The sequence below is a fragment of the Heteronotia binoei genome, chromosome 8 (genome assembly GCF_032191835.1).
Source record: "Heteronotia binoei isolate CCM8104 ecotype False Entrance Well chromosome 8, APGP_CSIRO_Hbin_v1, whole genome shotgun sequence".
Lineage (NCBI taxonomy): Eukaryota > Metazoa > Chordata > Lepidosauria > Squamata > Gekkonidae > Heteronotia > Heteronotia binoei.
Window position 1 is genome coordinate 101,200,999 of NC_083230.1, and position 26,549 is coordinate 101,227,547.

At 45.7% G+C, this 26,549-nt stretch overlaps 1 protein-coding gene across 1 annotated transcript in view; it reads right to left on the minus strand.

Moving 5' to 3' along the window:
* Positions 1–9,423, minus strand: part of WASHC1 (WASH complex subunit 1) — a 44,045-nt gene extending 34,622 nt beyond the window's left edge. Inside the window, exon 1 of the mRNA XM_060245738.1 lies at positions 9,256–9,423. Coding sequence (XP_060101721.1) covers positions 9,256–9,404 — 149 coding nt within the window. The 5' untranslated portion in view covers positions 9,405–9,423. The remainder of the gene's footprint in view (positions 1–9,255) is intronic.
* Between the last annotated feature and the right edge of the window lie 17,126 nt (positions 9,424–26,549).

Below are 26,549 nucleotides of genomic sequence, written 5' to 3' on the forward strand. Positions count from 1 at the left end.
CCATCAACTGCAGTCGATTACAGGGACAATTTATGCAGAGCATGCTGAAAGCCTGAGATCCACTATATAAATGCTAAGTGGTATTAGTTCTATGCTAGCAGGATGAATGGAATTCCTCCAAAGACTGACCTTTCCATAATATACGGGGGACAGGAAGGACTCCAGCCAAGTTCACTAAATACAGCAGACATTTTAGAATCAAAGTATGGCGAGGGCTGACTAGATCAACATTCTGTCCCTGGCATTTTCCAATCACTGACTTTCGCAAAGGCTTTCTGGCCGAAGAACACTGTATTGAGCAAACAAACCTCCCTCCCTCCCTTCAGAAAACAAGACAAGAAGAAACAGACTCCAGGCCAACAAATCTCAATCACCTATACATGGGTCGTTTGCTCTAGCTTGAATGCTACTGGGAAAAGGGTTTCTTTTCCACTTTTCCCATGCGGCACCGTGGTTCTTTCACACACCTATGCCCTAAGTTCTTACGTATGGGTTTTAAATGTTACATTTTAGAGATATTTCTGTTATTTTCAGACCAATTCTATTCTTAAACGTTTTACTGAATAGTTCTTGCTTTTGACTTGTACTAGTTGTTGGCTGCGTAAATTGATTGATTGAACACCTATCTGGTTTTCCCCTTTGTCAAATCTGCTTTTCTTTGATGTTTTGGGAAAGATGGTAGCAAGGATGGGGTAGCTGCCATGTGGGCAAAAAGAGCAAGATTTTCCAGGTCCCACACACATCAGCACCATCTTCCCTGTTTTATCCCCCCTTCCAACCATGCCACCAGAGGACTTATTTGAAGATTTTTTAAAAATCACTAATTATCATATTATTATTGCAGTGTATCAATGTCACTGAGGAATGGAGCATAGAAAACGCAAGGAAAGCTGCCATAGGGAAGATCCGCTACCATTGCAGCCACAGCAGCAGTAAGGAAACCACACTTGCCAAGTTGAAAGTGCCACTATCTAGTAAATTTTTGGAGTGATGAAAAAGCCATACAGAGTTAAGTCTCCTCTTACCTGCAACATGTGAGCTCAACCTAAAGGGGGGTCCTGTTGCAGAGATGTTGAAAATCCACCCGTTTAAGAGCCTAACATCAGAGCACGTCACAGCACCAGGGAGAAATCCCAGACACAGGAGGAAGCCAGGCAGAGTGGAAGACAAACCCTGAGAATGCCTGCTGCTCAAAACTCACATTGGTAGGAATGTTTCTGGAGTCAGTCCCAGCTGAATCCTGCACAGGCTAGCTCATTTCCATGACCTGCTTTCTTCTCTCTTTCCTCCCTACCTTAGCTGCTGAGTGACAATAGGTGCTCTGTTTTATTCTGGGGAAAGGGCTTCTTGCATTGTCTTTATAGCACTCAGAGTTCAAGTGATAACTGATTTAGGCTAGAGAGCCAATGCAAGAACAGAGGCCATTTGTTTTTGCAAAGGCCACTAAAAAACCTCCTTTGGTTTTTTTTTCCTTTCAAGAGCAAGGTTACCCGCCTGTTAAAAAAAGAGAAAAATCTCCAGCTCTTCAAAATGCACGCTGTTTTGATTAAAAGTCACTCAACAAAAATGTACTGGTTGCTATAGCTAAAGGGATGCAAGCGGAACAAGACAAAAATTTACTTAATTTTTAAGGCAAATTTTGCTTGGAAGTTGGGACTGCTTAGAAGATCTCAGATTTTTAAAGCTGATTCTCAAAAAACGGCTTCCCAAGCTCATTGTGCTGAAGCAACCTCATTTCTTGTGGGAACTTAATGGGTAACTGATTGCAGAATGAGCTTTCCTGGGATGGAGCCATTAAGGCTGGATGCTTAAAAGGGAACCTCGACTATGATGACTGCCACTTACTTTGAGCAAATCATATATTTAGCACAACCGTGAGAACGTCTGGCTGAACTGGAGGGCTGGCACCTGGGAGGCCCAGCCTGTGTTGTTTACATCGGCTATGTTGGACGCCTGTTAAGAACATAACAGAAGCCATGTTGGATCAGGCCAATGGTCCATACACTCCAACACTCTGTGTCACACAGTGGCAAAAAAACCCCCAGGTGCCATCAGGAGGTCCATCAGTGGGGCCAGGACACTAGAAGCCCTCCCACTGTTGCCCTCCCAAGCACCAAGAATACAGAGCATCACTACCCCAGGCAGAGAGTTCCAACAATACACCATGGCTAATAGTCACTGATGGACCTCTGCTCCATATTGGCAGCTGTTGAATGGCATCTCCTTGCTGGACTTCTAGAGGTGATGATGGAATGATCAACCCAGATAAGAACTTCCATGGGACATGGCTCTCAGTAGCACCCTTGAGGAAGGCCAAATGCTCGAAAGATATCAAACAAGAGTAGCCCTTCACCAGCCAGCTACCATCCCATCTCCACTATGGTAGTGGAGCAAATGACCATCTTACACTCTCAGGTACATTTGCATCATTCCCCAATTCTTGCATACACAGCACTCTATAAAAAAGGAAAGGTCAACCAGGGTAACGTCAATCACCATTCTGAGGTCAGGAAGGAATTTTCCTCCAGGCCAGATTGACCCAGGGATCCTGGAGGGGTGGTGGTTGTTTGTTTATTTTTGCCTTCCTCTGGGCATAGAACAGGTGAGGAGGGGAAGGTAGTTGTGAATTTCCTGTGCTGTGCAAGGGAGTTGGACTAGATGACCTGTGAGGCCCCTTCCTATGTTTGCATATTTCTATTTTATATTTGCATGGATGCCATAAGATGATCCTGCATCGAGCAGGAGATTGAACTAGATCAGGGGTATCGAACTCATTTTTTATGAGGGTCAGATATGACATAAATGAGACCTTGTTGGGCCAGGCCATGTGTGAACCTATTTAAGATTAAATAGCAGAGTTATAAACTTTATAAAGGGCGCAGACAAACATAATTAAATACACCTTTTTTTAAAAAACTGCTTCCCCCCCTTCTTCCTCCTCAAGGAAGCAGATGACAGTTGCTTGGGGGCCTGATAGGAGCCCTCTGGGGCCTGATTCGGCCCCCGAACTGCATGTTTGACACCCCTGGACTAGATGGTCTGTACGGCGCCTCCCAGCTCTACATTTCTATGATTCTATATGTAAGAAAAATTATGTCTGCGCTGTCATAACCAGGCATTGAACCAGGCATTCACAGGATTCATTCTGCTCCTCACTGAGTAGGGCAAACAGCTACAGCAGCACCAATCCATAACCCTCAAGTTCTTTACTCAACACCACCTCTTAAGATTTTTACCACACCTCTTCAGGCATATCTTCGCAGCTGTCAGATCAACCAAGAATTTTCCTTTTAAAATGTCTTCAGACATTGGCTTTTGCACAAAGTGCTGTATCCTCTGTACTGATCTGGATGGCCTAGGCTGGCCTGATCTTGTCAGACTTTGGAAGCTAAGAAAGGTCAGCCCTGGGAGACCACCAAGGAAGTCCAGGCTTGCTACACAGAGGCATGCAATGGCAAACCACCTTTATTTAATTTAATTTAATTTCTGGGTTTATATCCTGCCCTATCCCGCAAGTGGACTCAGGGCGGCTTACAACAGTAAAATCAAACAGAGTTAAAATAATATCATAAAATCAAGCATTACAAAATCAGGAGCAGCACACTAAACAATCTTACAGACATAGGCAGCAAAACTCCCCAACAGCATGTGGCTGACAACTAACAGGATGACATAAACACCATAATGGTGAAATGCTGGGGGAAGTGGATTAAATAAAAGCCTGGTGGAAGAGCTCCATCTTACAGGCCCTGTGAAACCTCGATAAATCCCGCAGGGCCCGGATCTCCAGCGGGAGCTTATTCCACCAGGTAGGGGTCCGGACCGAAAAGGCCCTGGCCCTCAAAGCCAGCCGGCGGGTGTCCTTAGGACCAGGGACTACGAGAAGATGTTGAGTAGCAGACCTCAAAACCCACGGGGTTTCATATGGGGAGAGGCAGCCCTGAAGATATGCAGGCCCTGGGCCATAAAGGGCCTTAAAAGTAAGGACCAGCACCTTGAACCGGATCCAGTACTCAAGAGGACTGTTGCATCGGATCCAGTACTGTTCATTTCTATAATATAGTGGGTTCAATGCAATGAAGAGGCGAGGGGGTAGTGATCATAGCTCTTTATTAGGTACAGCATAGTATAGGGCTGCACTCTAAGACTGGCTAACTGGGGCCACAGAGCCAACTATATACAACTCTAGGTTCCCCCGCAAGCACGTTATTGGATCATTCAAACCAGCAGGGGGCCTGTGATTGCAGCAGGGATTTGGATCCTGCTGCCCATTGTTCCCGAGTCCCCAAGCTCAGTCCTTCTGGCTCCAATGAGCCCAGCAGGAACACTTATATAAGTCTTCACTTTGGTCCTCATACACAACAGTTTCTTGCCTTGGAAACCCAATAGGGCCGCTTCCACCACCACTGAATCCTCTCGGCTTTCTGTGCTCCAGCAGAACTGTAGCGCACACAGATCCCTACAGTAAAGGTAAATCTTTCACGTGGGAGGGGGGAATATCTCTCACTGCAGCTTTATCCCAAGGAGCTCCTGTGCTGGGCTGATATCAAGCCCAGAGTTCTTCTTTTTTTTTTTTGCTACACTCACTGAACACAACTGTACCAGATGTGCTCCCATCCCTCGGTGCCTCAAAGCTGAACGCTTTGCCCTGATAAGCCCCAGCAGCCTTCCTGGAAATAAAGAGATCTAGTCACCTTATCTCAAGGAAGCAGAAAGGAAAAGGGAGAAGGGGGAAAAAAAGGTCACTCTCCGCTAAGTGGTGAGATTCTCACCTTGAAAGCTTTTCCCTTTGATTGGCACGGAACACCCAAGGTTGTGGAACTTTTAATCAGACGCCTGCATAATTACCAAATCATTATTAATTATATCAGAGAGCTCCCAGGAAAGGCAAAGCAAACAAAAGGCCTGATGGAGTCTCTCCTGTTGTTGGAAAGAATTAGTAATTACAAGCCATAAGTGCACTCAAGAGTGAGGGAGAAGCGCTGCAGCTGGTGTTCCGGGACTGTGGCGAGACAGGCATGCTAACAGGGCGGGCCGATCTCCTTGGGGAGGATGGGAAGGCACTGCTTTGCAGGGGATTTAAAGAGATTCCCTCCCTAGCCCAGGGGTCCCCAACCCCTGGGCCGTGGACCGGTACCGGTCCAAGGCCTGTTAGCAACCAGGCCATGAGTTGTATAATTATTTCATTATATATTACAATGTAGTAATAATAATAAGCGACATTGGCTTTATATCCTGCCCTTCACTCTGAATTTCAGAGTCTCAGAGCAGCTCACTATCTCCTTTACCTTCCTCCCCCACAACAGATATCCTGTGAAGTGGGTGGGGCTGAGAGAGCTCTCCCCAGAAGCTGCCCTTTCAAGGACAACTCTGTGAGAGCTATGGCTGACCCAAGGCCATTCCATCAGCTGCAAGTGGAGGAGTGGGGACTCAAAACCGGTTCTCCCAGATAAGAGTCTGCACACTTCACCACCACACCAAACTAATAGAAACAAAGTGCACAATTGTATCATCCCCAAATCAACTCCCTATCTGGGTCTATGGAAAAATTGTCTTCCGCAAAACCGGTCCCTGGTGCCAAAAAGGGTGGGGACCACTGCCCTAGCCCATGTCTTCACATGCAAAAATAGGGTTCAAATGGCCCTTGGAAACCTGCTTCTATGCCCCATTACAAGATTACTGCCTACCACATGACCCCTTTCAACTCAGGCCTATGTCCAGAATGCTGGGGACGCATACTCTGACCTTGCTCCTCCATTTTGGAGATACACCCAAGGCTGAGCCTGAGAATATTCTTTTTAAAATCCTTTGCGTTTTCAAGAAACACAAGGAGAGAGAAGAAGAGACTGGATTTATACCCCCGCCCTTCACTACCTGAAGGAGTCTCAGAGTAGCTTACAATCTCCTTTCCCTTCCCCTCCCCACAACAGACACCCTGTGAGGTAGGTGGGGTTGAGAGAGCTCCGACAGAAACTGCTCGAGAGGAACAGCTCTGCAAGATTCTTGTGACTGACTCAAGGTCACATCAGCAGGTGCATGTGAAGGAGTGGGGAATCAAACCTGGTTCTCCCAGATAGTCTGCACATTTAACCACTACACCAAATTGGTTCTCACAAGATACCTGCTGCAAGTGTTCAGTTAACTGTGCATGTTTTACTGTTTCTATGTTATTACTAATAAGAAGACTGGATTTAATAATAATAATAGCTGGTTTTATACCATGCCCTTCACTACCTGAAGGAGTCTTGGAAAAGCTTACAATCACCTTCTCTTCCTCTCCCCACAGCAGACACCCTGTGAGATAGGTGGGGATGAGAGAATTTTGAGAACACTGACCCAAGGTCACTCGGCTGACTGCATGTGAAGGAGTGGGGAATCAAACCCATTTCTCTAGATTAGAATCCGCCACTCTAGGTCAGCCCACTCCTGAAGCTTGAATAATGGATTTGGGCAAGCTTATTTGTTGCAAAAGCGGAGATTAAGATGTTCCAAGCAGAGATCCAAGGCAGTTAACAAATGGTACCAAAAAGCTCTTCAAAAGGCTTAAAAGCAAACATACGGTACTAGATAATAAGAGCCATAATCACAATAAAACCACCCGAAACCTATAGGATTAAAATAAAAGGCAAAGGAAGGCAGCAACACAGAATAATTACACAAGACTAATCATTACTTGGCCAGGGCAAGTAACTAACCACAAAGCTAATTCTAGCTTTATTGTTTGTGGGGGGGGGGGGGGGGAGGAGCATATTTAATCAGTTGGGGATATTTTAGTCACCATTTTTATTTTAAATGTTTCCTTTTTTGTATTCTAAAAATCAGGTCCCCTCAAGCCTGAGGCAGCCTGCAGCCATCAAATACCATTCAACTTAAACACAAAGGCAATGCTGAAACAAAACCATCAGCAGTATCGAATCCAGGGGAGGGCGGAAGGTTGCCTGGGAGCAACCACTCACCACCTTCCAAACAACTGAAAGTAGCTCTCCACCCCTCCTCCAGTGAAGAAGAAAATAAGTGCATCTTTGCTGTGAATGGGGAAACAGCCTCACCACCACCCTTTCCCATTTTCTTTCATGCATGCACATGGGCACCCTTTTCTCTGATAGGAAAGGAGCATGTCATTGACTCTTTCTCTCACTACTGATGCTAATTTTCTGCTGCCGAGAATCTCCCCTCTGGTCTAATCAAGCTGATTACAAAATGCAGGGTACCTTTGCCTCCTTTACAACACCCCTCCCACCTTCTGACTGTGATGGAATGACTCAGAGACCTTCCTTTCTATTTGTTTGAAGAAGGGAGCTTTGATTCTTGAAAGCTTCTACCCTGAAAGTCTTCTTGGCCGGGGTGGAATTCTAGCAGGAGCTCCTTTGCATATTAGAGCACACACCCCTGATGTAGCCAGTCCTCCAAGAGCTTACAAAAAAGAGCCTTGTAAGCTCTTGGCCAAATATGCAAAGGAGCTCCTGCTAGAATTCCACCCCTGTTTCTTGGTCTCTAAGATGCTCCTGGATACCAGTCTAATTTTACAGCAGCAGCAGCAAGCAGAGGAGGAGGAGGGTTGCTTTTTTTATACCCTGCTTTTCTCTGTCCTAAGGGGCTTACAATCACCTTCCCTTCCTTTCCCCACAAATGTCACCTTGTGAGGTAGGTGGGGCTGAGAGAGCTCTGAAAGAATTGCTCTAGAGAGAATAGCTATGAAAGAACTTGTGACTGACCCAAGGTCACCCAGCAGGATTTGTGTGGCGGAGGAATGGAGGAATCAAACCCGGTTCTCCAGATTAGAGTCCACCGTTCTTAACCACGGCACCACGCTGGCTCTTTGAAGGCCAGCAGTTACCCTCTGAAGCTCCCTGCATTACACATCTTTTCCTATTGGAAGGATAGCGGCAACAGGATAGTGCCCCCTACAGGACAAGTTACACTTTGGATTGTTGTTGTTGGTTTGCTTTGGGAAAACGATAAAGGAAAGGTGCCCCCAAATGTGCACTGCAGACCTGCTCTGAAACTGCAATGTTTTGTTACAAGTGACTATTTGTGACTGGTTCTGCTCACCATACCCCCCAAATTTTGTGATGAGCTCCACCCACAACCCCCCCCCCCCCCATTTTATTACTGGTAGCTCCCAAGGCTCTTGAAAGAGAACTGAGTAGCTCCCAGAAAAATAAGAACATAAGATAAGTCATGTTGGATCAGGCCCATCTAGTCCAATACTCTGTGTCACACAGTGGCCAAAAAACTGGTACCATCAGGAGGTCCATCAGTGAGGCCAGGACACTAGAAGCCCTCCCATTGTGCCCCCCCCCAAGCACCAAGAATACAGAGCATCACTGCTCCAGACAGAGAGTTCCATCTATACCTTATGGCCAATAGCCACTGATGGACCTCTGATCCATATATTTATCTAATCCCCTCTTGAAGCTGGCTATGCTTGTAGCTGCCACCACCTCCTGGGGTGGTGAATTCCATGTGTAAATCACCTTTGGGTGAAGAAATACTTCCTTTTATTCATTCTAACCTGACTGCCCAGCAATTTCATTGAGTGCCTGAAGCACTTATGTCAACTGCCATTTGTTAGGACTGTCCAGACTTACCAACCCCAAAAATGCACTTCCTGTGCATGGCTGTTCCATGGTCCTGATGCTGTCAAGCCCCAACTCCTTCCTACAGATGTTCAACCTCCCACAAAAAAGGACTGAATACCAAAGGGACCCATCAAACTATCCTTATCAGTGGGTGGGTGGAAGGGGAACTCCTAGTGTGAGAGGCACTCTCTGAATTTATATTGGAGCCATGCCATACAACATTTCAAGCTCAAACACAGTTTTGGTTACCATCCCCACCCCATGTCTACAGGAAAGAAGCCAAACCGCATCAGAGGCTTGGCTTCCTTTCCAGAACATGAGTATTGCTGGGGAAATTCTGCTTGTTTGGTGATAAAAATAGGATCTCCTATCTGGGGGAGGAGGAAGTGTCCAGAAATTTGCAAGGTAAGAGCCTCCTAGCGCTAATGATCTGTTGGAAACAGGTGGGCCTGCATTTGCCGTGCTGTAGCTTCCCTAGCATTCATCTGTTCTGCAGCAGAAGAGTGGGTGGTGGATAGGATCAAGACAAATTCTGGCTCCAGTTCTTTTTATCTCCTGGTCCCTGGCTGAAAAAGTAGATGGATCCTTCAAAAACAACCAGTCAGTGCAGAGAGCCAAGTTCTCCACTTTCTAACCTCTCCTCACAGCACCTTTCAATACAGCTAAACCATACCTGTTGAAGATGTCAGCTGAGATCGTCTGGAGGTATTGAAGGGCATCGGCTATCTGATGAATGGCTTCTTCCCTGCGGAGATCGGGCTGAATGAGGGGGACAGAGTACGTCTGTCCTTCCACGAAATACTTCTGGGTCACGGTAGCCATTTTGGTCTGAGGGGAAGAAGCAACATCCGTTTAAGGTTTGTTCAGGCCTACGTCATAGCTTTCCACCCAGAAAGGCACATTTCTAATCTAGCACTTGTTGAAACACACGGATAAAGAATGAGGGTTATGTGGAAATCTGCAACGGAAGAACCACCTGAGAGAGGAGATGGCCATCTCCAGACCTAACCTTACAAATCCCTATGACTGCACAAGACTGCTATCCTTATGGCAACAATTAAAAGGCTGTATGCTACAGAACAAAGCTCATGTCTTGGGGAGGGACGGTGGCTCAGTGGTAGAGCATCTGCTTGGGAAGCAGAAGGTCCCAGGTTCAATCCCTGGCATCTCCAACTAAAAAAGGGTCCAGGCAAATAGGCGTGAAAAACCTCAGCTTGAGACCCTGGCGAGCCATTGCCAGTCTGAGTAGACAATACTGACTTTGATGGACCGAGGGTCTGATTCAGTATAAGGCAGCTTCTTATGTTCATATATGTTCACACTCCACGCATCTTCCACTGCCTCTAATCATTACTAAAAGTAGAGGAGCGTGGTCACGACAATCCAGGTCCTGCGGATGGAATTACAACCTTTGCAATCTCTTCTTCTTGTGGCACCTGCTCCAGGATTTGGGGATCCTCACATAGGTGGTACACCACAGACGGCAAATGTCTGGGGGTGGGGGAAGAAGGTTAGGCAGCTGTCAAGATCCTGCTACCTTTGGACATGCAGATACTACACAGCCACACCAATTGCAACCTGCCCTGGTTCAGGGTAATAGCCATGGCTCACCTCCCAGAAGCCAATCCCTCCTCCCTTTTTCGATATGCACACTGCCAGCACAAGCAGAGGTGGCGGGCGGAGGCACTGCAGTGCCTGCAGTGTTCTAGCTTTCACTCACCTATCAGAATTAAGAGCAAAGAGTACTGAAAGAAGCAGCAGTCAAAAACTGGAGGGAGACCGCAGGTGAACAAGCTCATTCACCCCAGCAGGTGAGCAAAAAGCAACGGGGACTATTTATTTAGGAACAGTCACTGACTCTCATTCTCAGCGTCACAGAACTTTGCCTAGGCCAGACAGCATCTTGCTATGGCTTTGCAAACCAAGACCAGAAAGAACTTCATTGGGGCGGAGGGGAGAGAGAGCACAATCCCTCGTTTTTGTATGGGGTGCCTGAAAAGATCAGAGGCGCCTTCAGCCTCTGGGTGGAGATATTTGCCCAACCCCGCTGTCTCTAGCACCCGTCCTGCTCTAACACCCTCTGGAAGGATGTGCTCAGAAGTTAGAGCACAGTTTGCTTCTTGTTAAACCCTGGCAAGACAACCTGTACGAGACCCTGGGCTTCCCCCGCCAACAGGACATCACCTTCCCTGCTGATTGGCTCTTTGTTTCCTGCACATCTAAGGGCATGGCACCCTCCCGGTGCCAGAATCACTCTTTTTGTTAGGAGATGATAAAGAGAACATCAGACAGTGGGGTCAGAGCAGTTAGCGGTTCCATCATCCAAATAAGCCGGGACCGTGGAAAACTATCAATTTGAGATGACAAACCGGAGCTTTGTGACAGCGAGGAGATGAAATGAAAAACATCCCCTTGAAGTTACTCCTAGTTTCAAAAATTAGTATGAAACAAAAAGTCAAACGGTACACAGGCCAAGTAGAAGATGCCCTCTACTGAACAAAACCTGGAGCTGTTGCACTCCTAGGGTCCAGAAAGGATAACTGCTGTCATCTCTGATATTCTTGTATGGAAAGCGAAATTAGAGCATGTTCTCAGGTTGGGGGCCTCGAATCACCAGCCAGGAGAAGCCCCCAACAACAAGGAAGTAATTGCCGAAGGATCTGCAAGTGCCAGATACAGGGTTCACCTTGCATTACAAAGTCAATATATGCTGATAAACGTGGTGTGTTTGTGTCCCATATGACTAAAGGAATTGGCAAGCAAGACTAAAACAGGCCTCAGCTCAACTGAAGCAAACCGAGGGATACTGCTCAGAAAACCTGGAATTAAATAACTGCCCTTCCAAACAAAGAAAACAGGAAATCCAGCAAAGACAAAACTATTTGAAGGCACAAAAATCTAAGGTTTGTGCACTCTCTATGCACACCCAACAGAAAAGCCAAGTTAGACCAACAATGGAAATTTCACCCAGCACAATTTCAAATGCTTAAACTTTGCTTGGTGCTTAAAAACAAAATCTGCATTTTGTGCCAAGCATCCAGTTCTCTACTCATGAGAGCTGGAATAGCACAGTGGCTAGGAGGACCATGAGCTAGGAGGAATCTGTTTGTGCAGAGTCTTAACAGGCGGCTGAATTAGGCTCAAATTAGATTTACACAGGGCTTTTTTTGAGCAGGAACACAGTTCTGGCTAGCTTGGTGTCAGTGGGTGTGGACTAATATGCGACTGAGTTCCTGCTGGGCATTTTCTACAAAAAAGCCCTGTGTGAAACAATGGTGACATGAGGGGGTGCGGCCTAATGTGCAAATGAATTCCTGCTGGGCTTTTTCCACAAAAAAAGGTCCTGGATTGACAGATGATGCATATACTAACCCATCCTCCACTGTATTTTAATGTCTTCCTTTTTTTTCTAATGGCAAACTATAATGGATGTTATAACCTCTTGAGAAACCATGCCCTCTATTTAAACTAACAAAGCCAGAATGTTACCTAGATTTATGGCACTTCACACCTACAACAGCAGTCTGCTTTTTATCACCCTCCAGTGTTGTTTCAGCCCTGCTTTGTTCTAATCCCTATTTGTGATTCTTTTAATCTGCTAAAAACATTCCCATGATTCCACATACCAACTCACTGCCCACTTATATTAAGAATTGCTGCTTGCCATTCCCATTTTGTCTGATGAAGTCTGCTTAAGTGCATACGAAAGCTTACATTCTGAATAAAACTTAGTTGGTCTTAAAGGTGCACTTGTCTACTGCTTTGTCAACAGAAGAACAGGATAACTTATCTTCACAGCTCTCGGTTTAGCCCTGGAGCGCTGACAAGAGAAAAGGAAGGACTTCCACTTTCCATCCCTTGCCACTTTCACCAGAGGAAACAGCCTCAGGGAAGGGGGCCTGTTTGCCCCTTTCTCTGGCTCCACTTGACACTAAACTGTGGTTGATATTAAGCTGTCCACAGGCCAAAGAAAGTAACAGGGTCATCCATGGCCATTTCTCTTGGCCAAAACAGTGAGGGAGGGAAGCCACAAGCCCCTCCTCCCCCTTGCAGTCCCAGAGCTAAGACACAGAACAGGAAGCTACCTTGTTTGCCGCATAACAGTGAGTGCAGGTACATGTACCCATGTAAGCTGTAATGTCTAGTCTGAGCTTTAGCCTCTGGCAACTGAACCAACAATGCTGCAATATCTTCAAGATTAATCACTTACTCTATTGTAGCAGAAGAATACAATTAGTCTTTAAGATTCCACGCTTGGGGTTGGTTGTCCCAGACAGTCTCTCTTAAAACTTCACAAATGTTGTTCCTTTAGACAGCTTACTTTCAACACACCCATATTTGAATGCGCAAATGCTTCTGATGCTACTTGGCTATGCCATCAAGGCTTATTCGTATTGGCCAGTCGATGAATTATCTTGCTGCATGTGTTTGTATGGGGTGGGGGGGAGACAGGGATGGAATTCTAGCAGAAGCTCATTTGTATATTAGGCCACACCTCTCTGATGTAGCCAATCCTCCTGCAGCTTACAGTAGGCCTTGTACTAAGAACCCTGTAAGCTCCAGGATGATTGGCTACATCAGGGGTGTCTGGCCTAATATGCAAAGGAGCTCCTGCTAGAATTCCACATCTGGGGGGAGACATTAGGCACTCTGCTCTAGATGAACAAAAAAAGCAGATAGAAAAGCGCTGACAAGAGAGCTGAGTAAACTGATTCAGCAGAGCTACTAGGGCGTGGATGGGTGGAAATTCGTCAGCATCCAAGCCAAGAATCCTTCAATTTGCATTTATTTAGAATAAGCAAGGAGGTGGCAGATACCTAGGTAAGTCAAAATGAAGTGTGTGTGTGTGTGGGGAGGGAGAGCGATGAAGCCTATTTATATCCAGCTTTAATTAAAGTGTTCCACGGTGTTATTAAGCAGCAATCAAAGATGCAGATGGCACTGATTTGATTGGCAAGAGCTTCGCTGCGCTGAATAATAAGAAACTTTGCCCCTATAAATAGGTCTAATCATCATCATCATCTGATGGGTAGAAGGAAGTGATGCAGGGGGTGTGGGGGGGTGAATGCATAAGTACAGGTGTAATTAGGCCCTTGAGCAGACTGCACTTCACGGCTCTTCTCATTAGCTGGCACTTGTCTAAATGCAGCTCTGATGCTCACAAGCCAAGCCAGGACGAAGACCCTTCGGAGCCCGGATCAAGTTAATTTGCACAGGCTTCGCCTTTCCTTCCCTGGGGCAGGCTGGCCAGCCACCTTCACTGTTGACATGCATCGTTCTGCAGTGACAAGGGCCAGGAGCAGTTGGTCTCCCAAGATCTGACGTGGGCAAGATCTGAAGTTCATATTCTGCTGTGCCCTCCTCACCCAATCACAGGGCGAGCAGACTAAAACGGGCGGTCAGAGGTCTCCGGATGTATAAAGGGGCTGGTGGGAGGCAGCGGAGAGCTGGGAAGTTTTGAATACAGTTGTGGGAGGTCCTCCTCGAAAACAAGCTACAAGGGCCAGTCCGATTCAGAACGGGAAGTTTCATCTGGTGACTGGGATGCAGAATCGCCTGCTTCCATAGTGGACAAAAAACTCTTGGACTCCATCACCGACTAGCTATGCCACAGAAGAACAAGGCCCCTTCCGCTAAGCAGCCTCCATATCACAACCTTGATATTCCTGGGAGGTCTCCCATCCAAATACTAGCCAAGGCTAACCCTGCTTAGCTTCTAGGGCTATCTAGGTCAGGGCAGTAATCTCAGAAAAGATCAGATAGTTGCTCCTTTCCTGTCCAATTCACCTTTAATCAGGGGTGGAATTCTAGCAGGAGCTCCTTTGAATATTAAGCCACACATCCCTGATGTAGCCAATCCTCCAAGAGCTCACAAAAAAGAGCCTTGTAAGCTCTTGGAGGATTGGCTACATCAAGGGTGTGTGGCCTAATATGCAAAGGAGCTCCTGCTAGAATTCCACCCCTGCCTTTAATACTTTGACAACCACACTTGGAAGGGCTTCCAAGCAGATCATCTTATTGCCTTTCCCAAATTTTGCAAGTGACATTCTGGGTCACAGCCTCTATTGGCCAAGAATCCGAAAGCAAATTTGTGCTTGTGGACGAATCCTTTGAAAAGATTTTCCACCGAAAACCATCAGAAGTGAAAGGGGAGGGGATGTTATTGATCATGGTTCAGGGTGTGTTGATACCAGCTCAGCAAACCACCCACCACTGCAAATGCAGAACAGAGATGTTCAAAATAATGTTTACTTAGAATCATTGAGTTAGAAGGAACCCCCAGGGTCATCTAGTCCAACACCCTGCACAATGCAGGAAATTCACAAATACCTCCCCCTAAATTCACAGGATCAGCATTGCTGTCAGATGGCCACCTAGCCTCTGTTTAAAAACCTCCAAGGAAGGAGAGTCCACTCCCCGCCCCCACCTCCGAAATATAAAATAGCTTTTGTCTCTTGCTTCTGTGTGTCAATACAAATATCATTCTTGGTTTAAATGCTTTTAACTGGTGCGGTCTTGAACAATCAATAGTGTATAGACTTTCCTAGAAACTCAAGCAACACTTCTGATCTGAAGAGGGTAGAGTTAGAAAAGCCCTGCAAGCAAGGAAGGAGGGTTGTTAATAGACTCTCCTAAGCACTCACTTGAAAAAGGAATACCTGTTTGGGAGTAGAAACAGCCCATAAAGGTTTAGTGACAGAAAAGAAACTTTGCAGTAGATCCCAGATGATATATTAGTCAAAAGTCACGTCCAGGGGTGTCAGACATGCAGTCCAGGGGCTGAATGAGGCTCCTATCAGGCCCCCAAGCAACTGGCTGTATTCTGCTTCTTTCTCCCTCTCTCTTGCTTCCTTCTGCATCACAACTTGCTTTGCAAGGCTTGCCTAATCACACAAGAGCTACAAAGCAAAGTCTCTATTTTCCTGGGAGGGAATAGCTTGCTTTGCCAGGCTCTCTCATTTGCACAGCAAAGCTACTGAGCCAAGCCTTTTTTCCCTCTATTGGCTGAGGCTCCTCCTGGCCCCCTGGGGGAGGAAGGAAAGAGCCAGAGCTTCCTTTATTCAGTTCCCTGGATCCCATGGGAGAGATTAAAAAAAAAAAAACACCTTTAAGATCAATGAGTGCTAATGTTCTAAGCACATTTTATTTTAAATTTTCAAAAACATACATTTGATTGTGTTTGTCTGTGTCCTTTATAAAGTCTATATCTCTGCTACCTAATCTTAAATAGGTACACACATGGCTGGTCCAACATGGCTTGGTCCAACAAGGTCTCATTTATGTTAGATCCAGTCCTCATAGCAAATGAGTTTGACACCCCTGCACTAGACACTGTATAAAGGAAAAGTCAAGCCCATGTAGGTTATCGCACCCATTAGCACAGTCTTCCAGAGGTTGCACAGAACTTGACAAGATGCCCTTCCCTGTAGCTAGAGAATCATTTCCTTGAGGCTACATGTTCCCTGTGTGACCTATATTTACTTTCTCTGTAGAGTCTGCATGTCTTATGAAAGACAGTTGGGCCTACTTATGTGTGTGTGGCAGAGAGACAGTCTGAGAGTAAGACAGACTGGCCCAATGTCAGCCTCAATATTCAAGGGAGAACCCGTGTCTCCCAGATTCCAGGGCATAATAACTATCCAGTATGCTACAGTGACTCTTGGGACACTCTAGTAGAGTGCCATTGTGCAACACAGTCTTAAATGGTTCTTTATCTTCATCCACTCAGAAAAGCAGAAGCAGCATATCTGTGCTGTTCTAAAGATACTCGATTGCAACCAATTCAGGGGGCACATTTCTTAAGGGTGGTTTGCCTTGCCCCATAGAAGACAGAATGCAGGGTGGCTAGCAAAGAAATGCAGCTGTGTTTGTAAACACACAGCTGCATCACTCCCAAGTGGCTTGCTACTGCATGTTAACAAACAGGTAACTGTCGTTTCAGACCTCCTGCTGCCCTATAGCTCAGTGTACAAATGGGTGAGACCTTTTGACACATAAACTGTGAATCTGATGATTGGTGTCTTGGCAAAGCTATTGATTTGTCTTGGAAGAGAATTTTGCTCTACCCACACAGGTAGAAAGTCAGAGCAAATAAGAACGGAGGTGCATTGTGTCTATACCAAGACTCCAAAAGCACATCTGTTTCTGCTTAAGCTAGCTGACTATTCACTCTCTGAAGGGAATCCTAGAAACAGAGGTGAAGATGGGCTGTGTACTCCTAACCAAAAGAAAATTATAGTGGTATCTCCTAACAAATAAAAATCTCCATGATTCTTTGGGGGACATCACCACAGTCAGAAATGATGTTAAAATTAGTAGAGCAGATAAGCCCTGACCATGTGAAGTCTCCTTTCACAGCTATCCAGGGCTTTTTTTGTAGTAGGAACTCCTTTGCACATTAGGCCACATACCCCTGATGTAGCCAATCCTCCTGGAGCTTACAATAGGCCCTGTACTAAGAGCCCTGTAAACTCTTGGAGGATTAGCTACATCAGAGGGGTGTGGCCTAATATACAAAGAGAGCCAGTTTGGTGTAGTGGTTAAATGCATGGACTCTTATCTGGGAGAACTGGGTTTGACTTCACATGGTCACTTGCAGCTGCTGGAATGGCCTTGGGTTAGCCATAGCTCTGGTAGCAGTTGTCCTTGAAAGGGCAGCTGCCGTGACAGCTCTCTCAGCCCCATCCCCCTCACAGGGTGCCTGTTGTAGGGGAAGGAGATAAAGGAGATTGTAAGCTGCTCTGAGACTCTGATTCAGAGAAAAGGGCGGGGTATAAATCTGTGGTCTTCTTTTTCTTCAAAGGAGTTCCTGCTAGAAAAAAGCCCTGCAACTACCCTTCCTTTTCCATCCACATTCATTTCCTCTGTACTGCAGAATCACAACTAGAGTACCTTCCACGTCCATCAACTGCCAGGAGCCCTCTGGAGAGTACACTTGGCAGAGGCAACCCTATCCCACGTCAGAGTGGATTAATTTAAAATCAAGGCAATTTAAATAATGATCGAAATCACCAAGGAAAACAGGCCAGTTTAAATCAAGATGGGGGTCTCCATTTCAATTGCTACTGTTCTGTTCTGTCGGCACTCAGCACCTGTGCATCCCTCCAGTACAACCGTTCTGCTAATGACACACGACATTCATGCATCAAGGCAGGAGCATCGCACATCAGCCTAACAGTGCTTGCATAAGAGAAGTGCTCAGGTGCCGGCAAAACAGAATAGCAGCAATCAGTTCGGGGTTCTCTTAATTTAAAAATGCACAGCTAATTCACTGCAAAAGGTCCCCCCCAAAAAATCTTTATACATTTTTAAATGTTTAACTAAATATTTTGAATGCCGCATGAAATCATACCCATTAATATTGCAGCAAATGATCAAATACCATTACCGTATCATCAAACAGCAAATGATGTAAGATCATAGCACCAAAATATTTTTTATGTATTTATGTTTTATATTATTCTGTGTTTTATGGTTTTAATGTCGCACTATTATGTTGAATCATGCACATGCATGTCTGTGTGAGTCACCCTGAGCCCGCCTCACTGGGGAGGGTGGGATATAAGTGGAATAAAATAATTAATTAATTAATTAGAACACAAGAACATAAGAGAAGCCATGTTGAATCAGGCCAATGGCCCATCCGGTCCAACACTCTGTGTCACAGAGGGGCCAAAAAACCCAAGTGCCATCAGAAGGTTCACCAGTGGGGCCAAGACTACTAGAAGCCCTCCCACTGTGCCTCTCCAAGCACGAATACAGAGCATCACTGCCCCAGACAGAGAGTTCCAACAATAAGCTGTGGCTAATAGCCACTGATAGACCTCTGCTCCATATGTTTACCCAATCCCCTCTTGAAGCTGTCTATGCTTGTAGCTAACTTATTGCTCATCAATCCCAGAAGGGTCTTCTTTTAAAACATGGAGCCTTGGTTGGTGGTCAACAGGTGCTGGCTGGAATCAATAGCTCAGCATTAGGAAGAACTTCCAGACAGTTAGAGCGGTTCCTCAGTGGAACAAGCTTCCTCGGGAGGTGTTGGGCTCTCTTTCCTTGGAGGTTTTTAAACAAAGGCTAGATGGCCATCTGACAGCAATGAAGATCCTGTGAATTTAGGGGGAGGGAATTGTGAGTTTCCTGCATTGTGCAGGGGGTTGGGCTACATGACCCTGGAGGTCCCTTCCAACTCTATGATTTTATGATTCTAACGTTCCAAGTTGCTTCCATCCAATGTTTTTTTCTGCTTCAGTCGGTCCTCTTTCATGGCTGCCCTGCCCTGCCCCACAAACCTGAATATTCCCAACAAGAAGCAAGAGTAGGTAATATTTAACAGGCAGATTGTTCTACTTGAGACGGGAGGTAAATATTCAAACACCCTGACTGACAGTATGAGTAATGAGTAAGTTCCTCATTTATGAAGAGTTCATCTGGATGGCTCATTAGTGACTTCCAAGTGACAGAACCCCAGTACAAACACAACATCAGACCCGTAGCTACAGGGGGCCCTCTGGAGGCCCTTCACCCCTGACTTCCAGATGAGGCCCTCCAACTTAGGGCCCCCCGACACATCTGAGTAGGACAGGGGGGCAAGAGGCAACTGCAGCAGGTCTTCCTGCTTCTCGCAGCTGGCTTTAAGGAAAGGAAAGGTCCCCTGTGCAAGCACCAGTCGTTTCCGACTCTGGGGTGATGTTGCTTTCACAACATTTTCACAGCAGACTTTTTATGGGGTGGTTTGCCATTGCCTTCCCCAGCCATCTACACTTTCCCCCCAGCAAGCTGGGTACCCATTTTACCAACCTCGGAAGGATGGAAGGCTGAGTCAACCTCGAGCCAGCTACCTGAAAACCCAGCTTCCACCGGAGATCGAACTCAGGTCGTGAGTAGAGCTTAGGGCTGCAGTACTGCAGCTTTAACACTCTGCGCCACAGGGCTCTTATCCAGCTTTAAAGCCAGCTGCAAAAGAAGATAGATCAGCCTCTCGGCCCAGGCATCTAATAAGAGGGAAGAAAAAGTAAGTTTTTGGAGGGGGAAGAAAGGGCAATGAGGCCAGGGGTTGGTGCGGAGGAGCTGGGAGGACTTTTTAAGTTTGTCAGCCCCCCACCCAGTTTCCCCAATGTCCTCCTACTGGAAAAATCCTGGTTATAGGCCTGGGTACATAAACTATTGTGCCCAATGATGGAGAAAATGCTTCCCCACAGTTTTTTCTTTACATTTCCTGAAAGGGTCATGACTTCAGTTTGGAAAGAGATTATCCATCTGTATTAGGTCCAGATTTACTGTTAACCCAGTTTTTTTTTAAAGAGAAAGATTACAGATGCATTTTTGTAAAAAGCGTTTTTTTAATGAATTTTACCTGCCCTGTGCAGCCTGCCCATTCCAAAAACACATCGGATTGTACCGATTTTTGTATATTCAGTGGTAAAATGACTAATCAGGCTTCTTATAAACACAGTGACACTTGGGACTGCCTCATTTCTTACCCTTTCCCCACACTCATCCTCCAAAAACCCTATTCTAGAAGAAATGTGCAAGCAGTGAAAGCCAAAGTGGGAGGGGCTGGCAGGGGACAAAGTACTGATTTTTTTTTTTCTGGCTGATTCTTCTGTTGCCCTGGAAATCAATAAACTAGAAAATAAATGCAGGTTGGGCTGCTTTTGGTTGAGATTATCTCAGGATGGGGTCACTGTGGAAGTTATTAAGAGACAAAATTGCTTTCCAGCATTTTTTTTTTTAAACTTGCTTTACACACTTGGTCCCTAGCCACAGAATGCAGCAACTGCATTAGAGATCTTTTAACAACAGCTCCCGGGAGAGGGAGAGGAGGAAGAGAAGAGTTATACTCTAGCCTGCCATCTCTAATCTACTGGAAATATTCACATTCTCTTTCAGAGGCTGTTCAACCTGATTCCCTGTAACCCATAACTTCCCCAAACAAAGTTCCTTTGGGCTAAACTCTGGTGAGTCCTGGCTCCCAAACAGCCATATTTTTCATCTGAGCATGCAAGACAAAACTAAGAACATGGAGTTATTTACACAAGGACTTTCCTTGTATGCAGGATTGGGGAACAGTGTTTTCTCTCCTCTGTAGAAGTTAAGCAATAAGCATTCACTATGAAAGAAATGCTTGACCTGCATAGCCCAGGCTGGTCTGATCTTGGAAGCTAAGCAGGGTCAACCCCGGTTAGCACTTGGATGGGAAACCACCAAGGCCATCCAGAGTTGCTGTGCAGAAGCAGGCAACGGCAAACCATCTCTCTTTGTCGGCCTGGAAACCTAGGGCTCCCCAGAAATTGGCTATGCCTTGACAGCAACATGCACACAAACACACAAAACCCACCAGGGAAGGGAAGAGAACTGCGCAGCAGGAAAATCCTGAGGCTTGGGGGAAAGGATCAATTGCGATTCTCTCCTTGAGCATTCTCCCCCCCTCCCCCCTCCCGAGCCTCTGCTCCTGGAATTCTGCCACTCTGGGTAACTGCAGGTCTATCCAGAGAGGGTCAAACCTCAGATTCACCTCAACCAACGTCTCATGAGTCATCCTTTGCTAACTTCTCTCTCAGAAGCTTAACCTCCAGCCACACTACAAGAAGTAACACCACTGTCAGCTATAAGGTTTGCTGAGGTCCTGTGAAGTCCTTTGAACACTCTCACAAATGATAGTTAAATATATTAATATTTATTAATGGCAACTTTTCTTTGTTATCAGGCTAATACCTCCAAAAAGGAAGCAACATCAGCTACTCGAGAGGCCTACATGAGAGGTTCTGGAAGTTTCAACTGACCTGACTCCAAGTGTATTTAAGAAACACGCATGAAGCTGCCTTATAATGAATCAGGCCATTGGTTCATCTAGGCCAGTATTGTCTACTCAGACTGCCAGCGGCTCTCCAGGGTCTCAGGCTGAGGTTTTTCACGTGAGCCCTATTTAAAGTGGGGATTCAGGGCAGAACCTGGGACCTTCCACATGCAGAACAGAGGGGCTCTTTCTCTGAGCTGTGGCCCCTCCCCGTGAACTTTCCCTTCTTGCTACTCCCTATTCTCCCCCCAACTGAAACCTCAGCACTGATCATTTCTCAACAAGACTGGTATGTAAAACGTGCTATACATTTCATTGCCACGGCTTCTCCTATTTTCCTACGGGAGCAAATGTCAATTAACACTGTAGTATTGGTGGTGGTGAAAAATGCCATCAAGACACAGCTGGCTCATGGCAACCTTGTAGTTAAGAGCCATTCAGAGGTGGTTTGCCATTGCCTGGCTCTATATAATGACTCTGCTATTCCTTGATGGGCTCCCATCCAAATACTAGCCGCAGCTGACCCTGCTTAGCTTCCCAGATCCAGCAAGATCGGGCTAGCTCAGGGGTGTCAAACATGCAAGCTGGATCATGCTCCCCTAGGGCTCCTATCAGAAATGCGAGCAACTCACGGTTGTCTGCTTCCTTCTCTCTCTCACTCCCTTCTGCATCACAGCTTGCTTTGCCAGGCTTCCTCAGTTGTAGAGGAGCTACAGAGCAAAGCCTCTATTTTCTCCATTGGCTGACCTGCACATGAAGCAACTTATGTACAAAAGCTCACATGAATGAAATGAATTTAACAAATCAAAAGCAGGTTTGCAACTCACACACCCCTGAACAGCATACTGAAGATTGCTACAGCACTGACATTGCCTCCAGAATTTGATTCAGTAATTCAGAGCTAGAGGTGTCAGTTATTAGAAACTGTTAAACAAAATATTGCAGAAGTGCTAATGTTTTAAAAAATCTTTAGTTGTGTTTGTTCTATATGCTGCTACCTGGCATTACACCAGGCCATAACACACATGGCCTGACCTGACAAGGTCTCATTTATGTCAGATCCAGCCCTCATAGCAAATGAGCTTGACAGCCCTGGGCTAGCCTAACTGGACCACAATCCTTTGCAAGAGAGAAACGCTGCCCAACTTCTGCCCAACTGAAGAAAATTATTACTTCAAAGGACCCTTGCCTCTTTTAATGCTGTTTTTTCTTGGGATGCATGGATCTAAATTCCAAATAAAACAACTTGCATTCAACTACAAATGGGCAGTTTGAAATGAAGTCTCAAGACGCTTGACAAGGGAGAGATATTTTGTCTCAGTTGAAAAGGCTGGTATTTCATAATGTATGGAACGGACGTGTCAAGGCCCTGCCTTTTCCATTTACTCCTCCAATTTGGAAAACGCACAAGAGAAGCCTGTGAAACAGCCTGCTAGCAGTGGCACAGCCTCACTCAAGGGTCCGTACAGATAACATTATCCTATACTCCATGTGAGATTGTACCTGGGAGAGGAAACTAGGATTAGCAATCTCTCTAAGCATGGATGAAAGTGAATGACCAATATGGGAGACCTCACATTTATTTGAACACGAGATTTGTTTTAGTCTGTGTCGGGGGGAGAGCAGGCTAGGGTTCATGCACAGAAAGGTCAAGTCTCTATGGGCATTATTGAATTGCAAACTGAATGTTTTGTTTAAACTTCCACTGTGATAAGCACTGGAGCAGTGCACAAGAATAAGGTTCATTTCTGGTTGATCCACTGGAACACTTTTGCATGGCGTGAGAGGCATGCAATCTGTCTCTACAAGTGATGTGATGATATCGCTTTACTCTGCTCTGATAAGACCTCACCTGGAGTATTGTGTTCAGTTTTGGGCACCACATTTTAAGTATAGCCGTAAAGTACGTGAGGGCTTCAGGGCTCCTGCCCCCCTCCCTGAATTTTTCCCCTGGGGGCTAAGCCCCCCCCCCAATACTCCTTTGAAATTATCTTCAAAGGCATGTGAAGTGGTAAAGCCATCCCCTCTGTGTTATTTTCCTCTCGGCTGCCAAGAAGGGAGTCAGAGACTCAGAGTGTATCTTTTCCCCCTTCTTACAAATGCTAATTGAGTTACAGAGCAGAACAATGAGATAAGTAAACATCCCCATTCTCCCCCTCCCAGGAAACACATATGTGTGAACAGGAAGACTGCTTTGTCTCTGGGAAAAGCTGTTTTGAGCAGACCTGCATCAAGTGGATGGGGAAAGAACTTTGATAATGTTTATGTGTAAGGCAACAGAAGTGTAGTACACTTATCAGTAGGGACAGATCTAGGAAAAGATGCTTATTTTATCCTTTCATCTAGAGGGCTGAAGGGGGACAATCGATATTGCAAAAGGTAAGTTTTCTGCAAAAATTTTTGCTGTATCTTTGGACTCACTAGAATTAATTACTAAGGTTTTGATATGCAGAACACATCAATACTTAAAAATGTTTGGTGTTTGTTGGAAAAGAAAGTTTAGCTGTTGATCCTCCCTGGCTGCATCCACTTTCAGTGTGGTAATAGTCAGGCTGCAAGGCTGGGCTCAACATACTTACAGTTGAGGGAAAGTGAGATTGGGAAGAGGGAAGATCAGAGGCCTTTTAAAATTATCTGCCACTCTGACTTCAGCTTTCTATTGCCTTCCCCCTCCCTGCAGCTTCTACAGTGGGGAGGGGGCAAAGCAGTTTGCATCATTCTCCTCTCCCCCCATGTGACCTGAACAACAACCCTGAGAGGCAGGTTAGGCTGGAAGTCTATGCCTGTCCAAAATCACCCAGTCAGCTTCCACAGCAAGAACCTGGGTCTGGCAGATCCCACTCTGAAGCCCTAACTTGTATGTCCCCCATCCCACCCAACCTCAAGGGGAGCTGATCTATGCCATCTATTTGGATAGCAGTTCTAACTAAGAAATCTCCTCACCTGGAGATTGGATGCTTGTGGGAGCAGAAGGGGTAACGGGATTGGGAGAATATTTGATTGTAGTGTAATTTCTAAAAGTAATTTCTAAATAAACAGTTTGCATTGTTAATTAAAAGTTAAAGTTGCATTTCAGCTGTCTGAAGATCATTTGTTGAAGATCAATGTGTTTTGCAAGTTGAACCTAAAGAGCAGAAATATACCATGCACAGGAATGCAGTCATTTCCCATAAACTGAATCATGTGATTTTCATTAATGATTTGTTCTGAATATCTGTGTTTTTAAGGTGGAATTTCTAAGCAGTGTTCTAAGAGGACAAGGTATATAAAATCCAGATGGTATGGGGTCATGGGCACTGTTCTGAATTGCCTCAAAATGTACTTGTACTCACTTTGTAGGATATGAGTTTGAAGTGAGAAGAACATTGCCACTAACTCTGAACTTTGTACATTGCTCAGAAACTGAGCACCCAGAAACTGTTTTGTATTCTGCCCTGGGTCAGAGACCCATGAATTTATCAAACAAAGGTATCTGTGATGCCATAGTTTTGTCAATTTCAGTACAATCATACTTTATTAATGAGGCAGAAACAAGACACCTGTAAGTGAACGTCCAGGGAAACTTATAAAATGTTCCCCGAAAGCTTTTCTGTATTGCCTTTTACTGTCAAATTTGTGAACATTGGTTTGTCCTATGCACATGATATGTATATTTGAAGATCTTGAAGTGACTATTCTAAAAGAATTTCAAAAACAGGACACAGCAAGAGACCTCTGAGATACCACTATAACCACTGGCAAACTTGAAAAATCTATGCCCCTGATTTTAAGAAGGATACAGACAAGCTGGAATGGGTCCATAGGAGGCCGACGAAGATGGTGAGGGGTCTGGAGACCAAGCCCTATGAGGAAAGGTTGAAGGAGCTGGGGATGTTTAGCCCGGAGAGGAGGCGGCTGAGAGGTGATATGATCACAATCTTCTTGAAGGGCTGTCATATAGAGGATGGTGTGAAATTGCTTTCTGCAGCCCCAGAAGGTAGGACCAGAACCAATGGGTTGAAATTAAATCAAAAGAGTTTCTGGCTCAACATTAGGAAGAACTTCCTGACCGTTAGAGCGATTCCTCAGTGGAACAGGCTTCCTTGGGAGGTGCTGGGCTCTCCTTCCTTGGAGGTTTTTAAACAGAGGCTGGATGGCCATCTGACAGCAATGAAGATCTTGTGAATTTAGGGGAAGGTGTTTGTGAGTTTCCTGCATTGTGCAGGAGGTTGGACCAGATCAGGGGTGGCCAATGGTAGCTCTCCAGATGTTTTTTGCCTACAACTCCCATTAGTCCCAGCCAGCATGGCCAATGTCTGGGGCTGATGGGAGTTGTAGGCAAAAAACATCTGGAGAGCTACCGTTGGCCACCCCTGGACTAGATGACCCTGGAGGTCCCTTCCAACTCTATGATTCTAAGTGGAAGCTCAGCTCTTCTCTGCAGCATATAGTGCCATCAGCCACTTTCAAAGGGTACACCAGTGGCACTTGTTCTTGGAGAAGCACCATCAGACCTCAGTGCTCAGTGCCCAGATTTCAGACTGATTAGGCTGCTGCGGCTGCATCACGTGGGGCTTCCTTTGAATACTATATGAGCATGCCAGCTGACTGAAAAGACAAACTGCTAACTGATTAAGGTTTAAAGGGGAGGAAAGTCAGCATGGTATAGCCCAATATTATCAGATCTCAGATGCTAGGCAGTGTTGGTAGCTGGAAGAGAGACTACCAAGGAAGACTCTGATGAGGAAGGAAATGGCAAACCACCTCTTCTTTTCAATTGCCTTGAAAGCCCCTTGATGAGGTTGTTAAAAGTCAGCTGTGATTTGATGGCACTTTACTATGCCGCTAGGTTGTCAACCCTCCAAAGCATCCATTTTCTCCAGGGGAACTGATCTCTGTAGCCTGCAGATGAGTAGTAATTCCAGGCGATCCCTGGGTCCCATCTGGAGGCTGGCATCTCCACCGCACATACAGATTATAGAGTACCGGTACTTATCTTCCCCAGCTTTGAAATAATTATCTTTTTGCCAATTCATTTCTAAGCAAAACTGAACATACTAGTTTTTACCTCTAAACAGTACATCTCTGCTCAAGACAGTCTATTTGGTGGAGTGGTTAAGTGAGCAGACTGTTATCTGGGGGTTTGATTCCCCACTCCTCCACATGCAACTGCTGGAGTGACCTTTGGTCAGTCA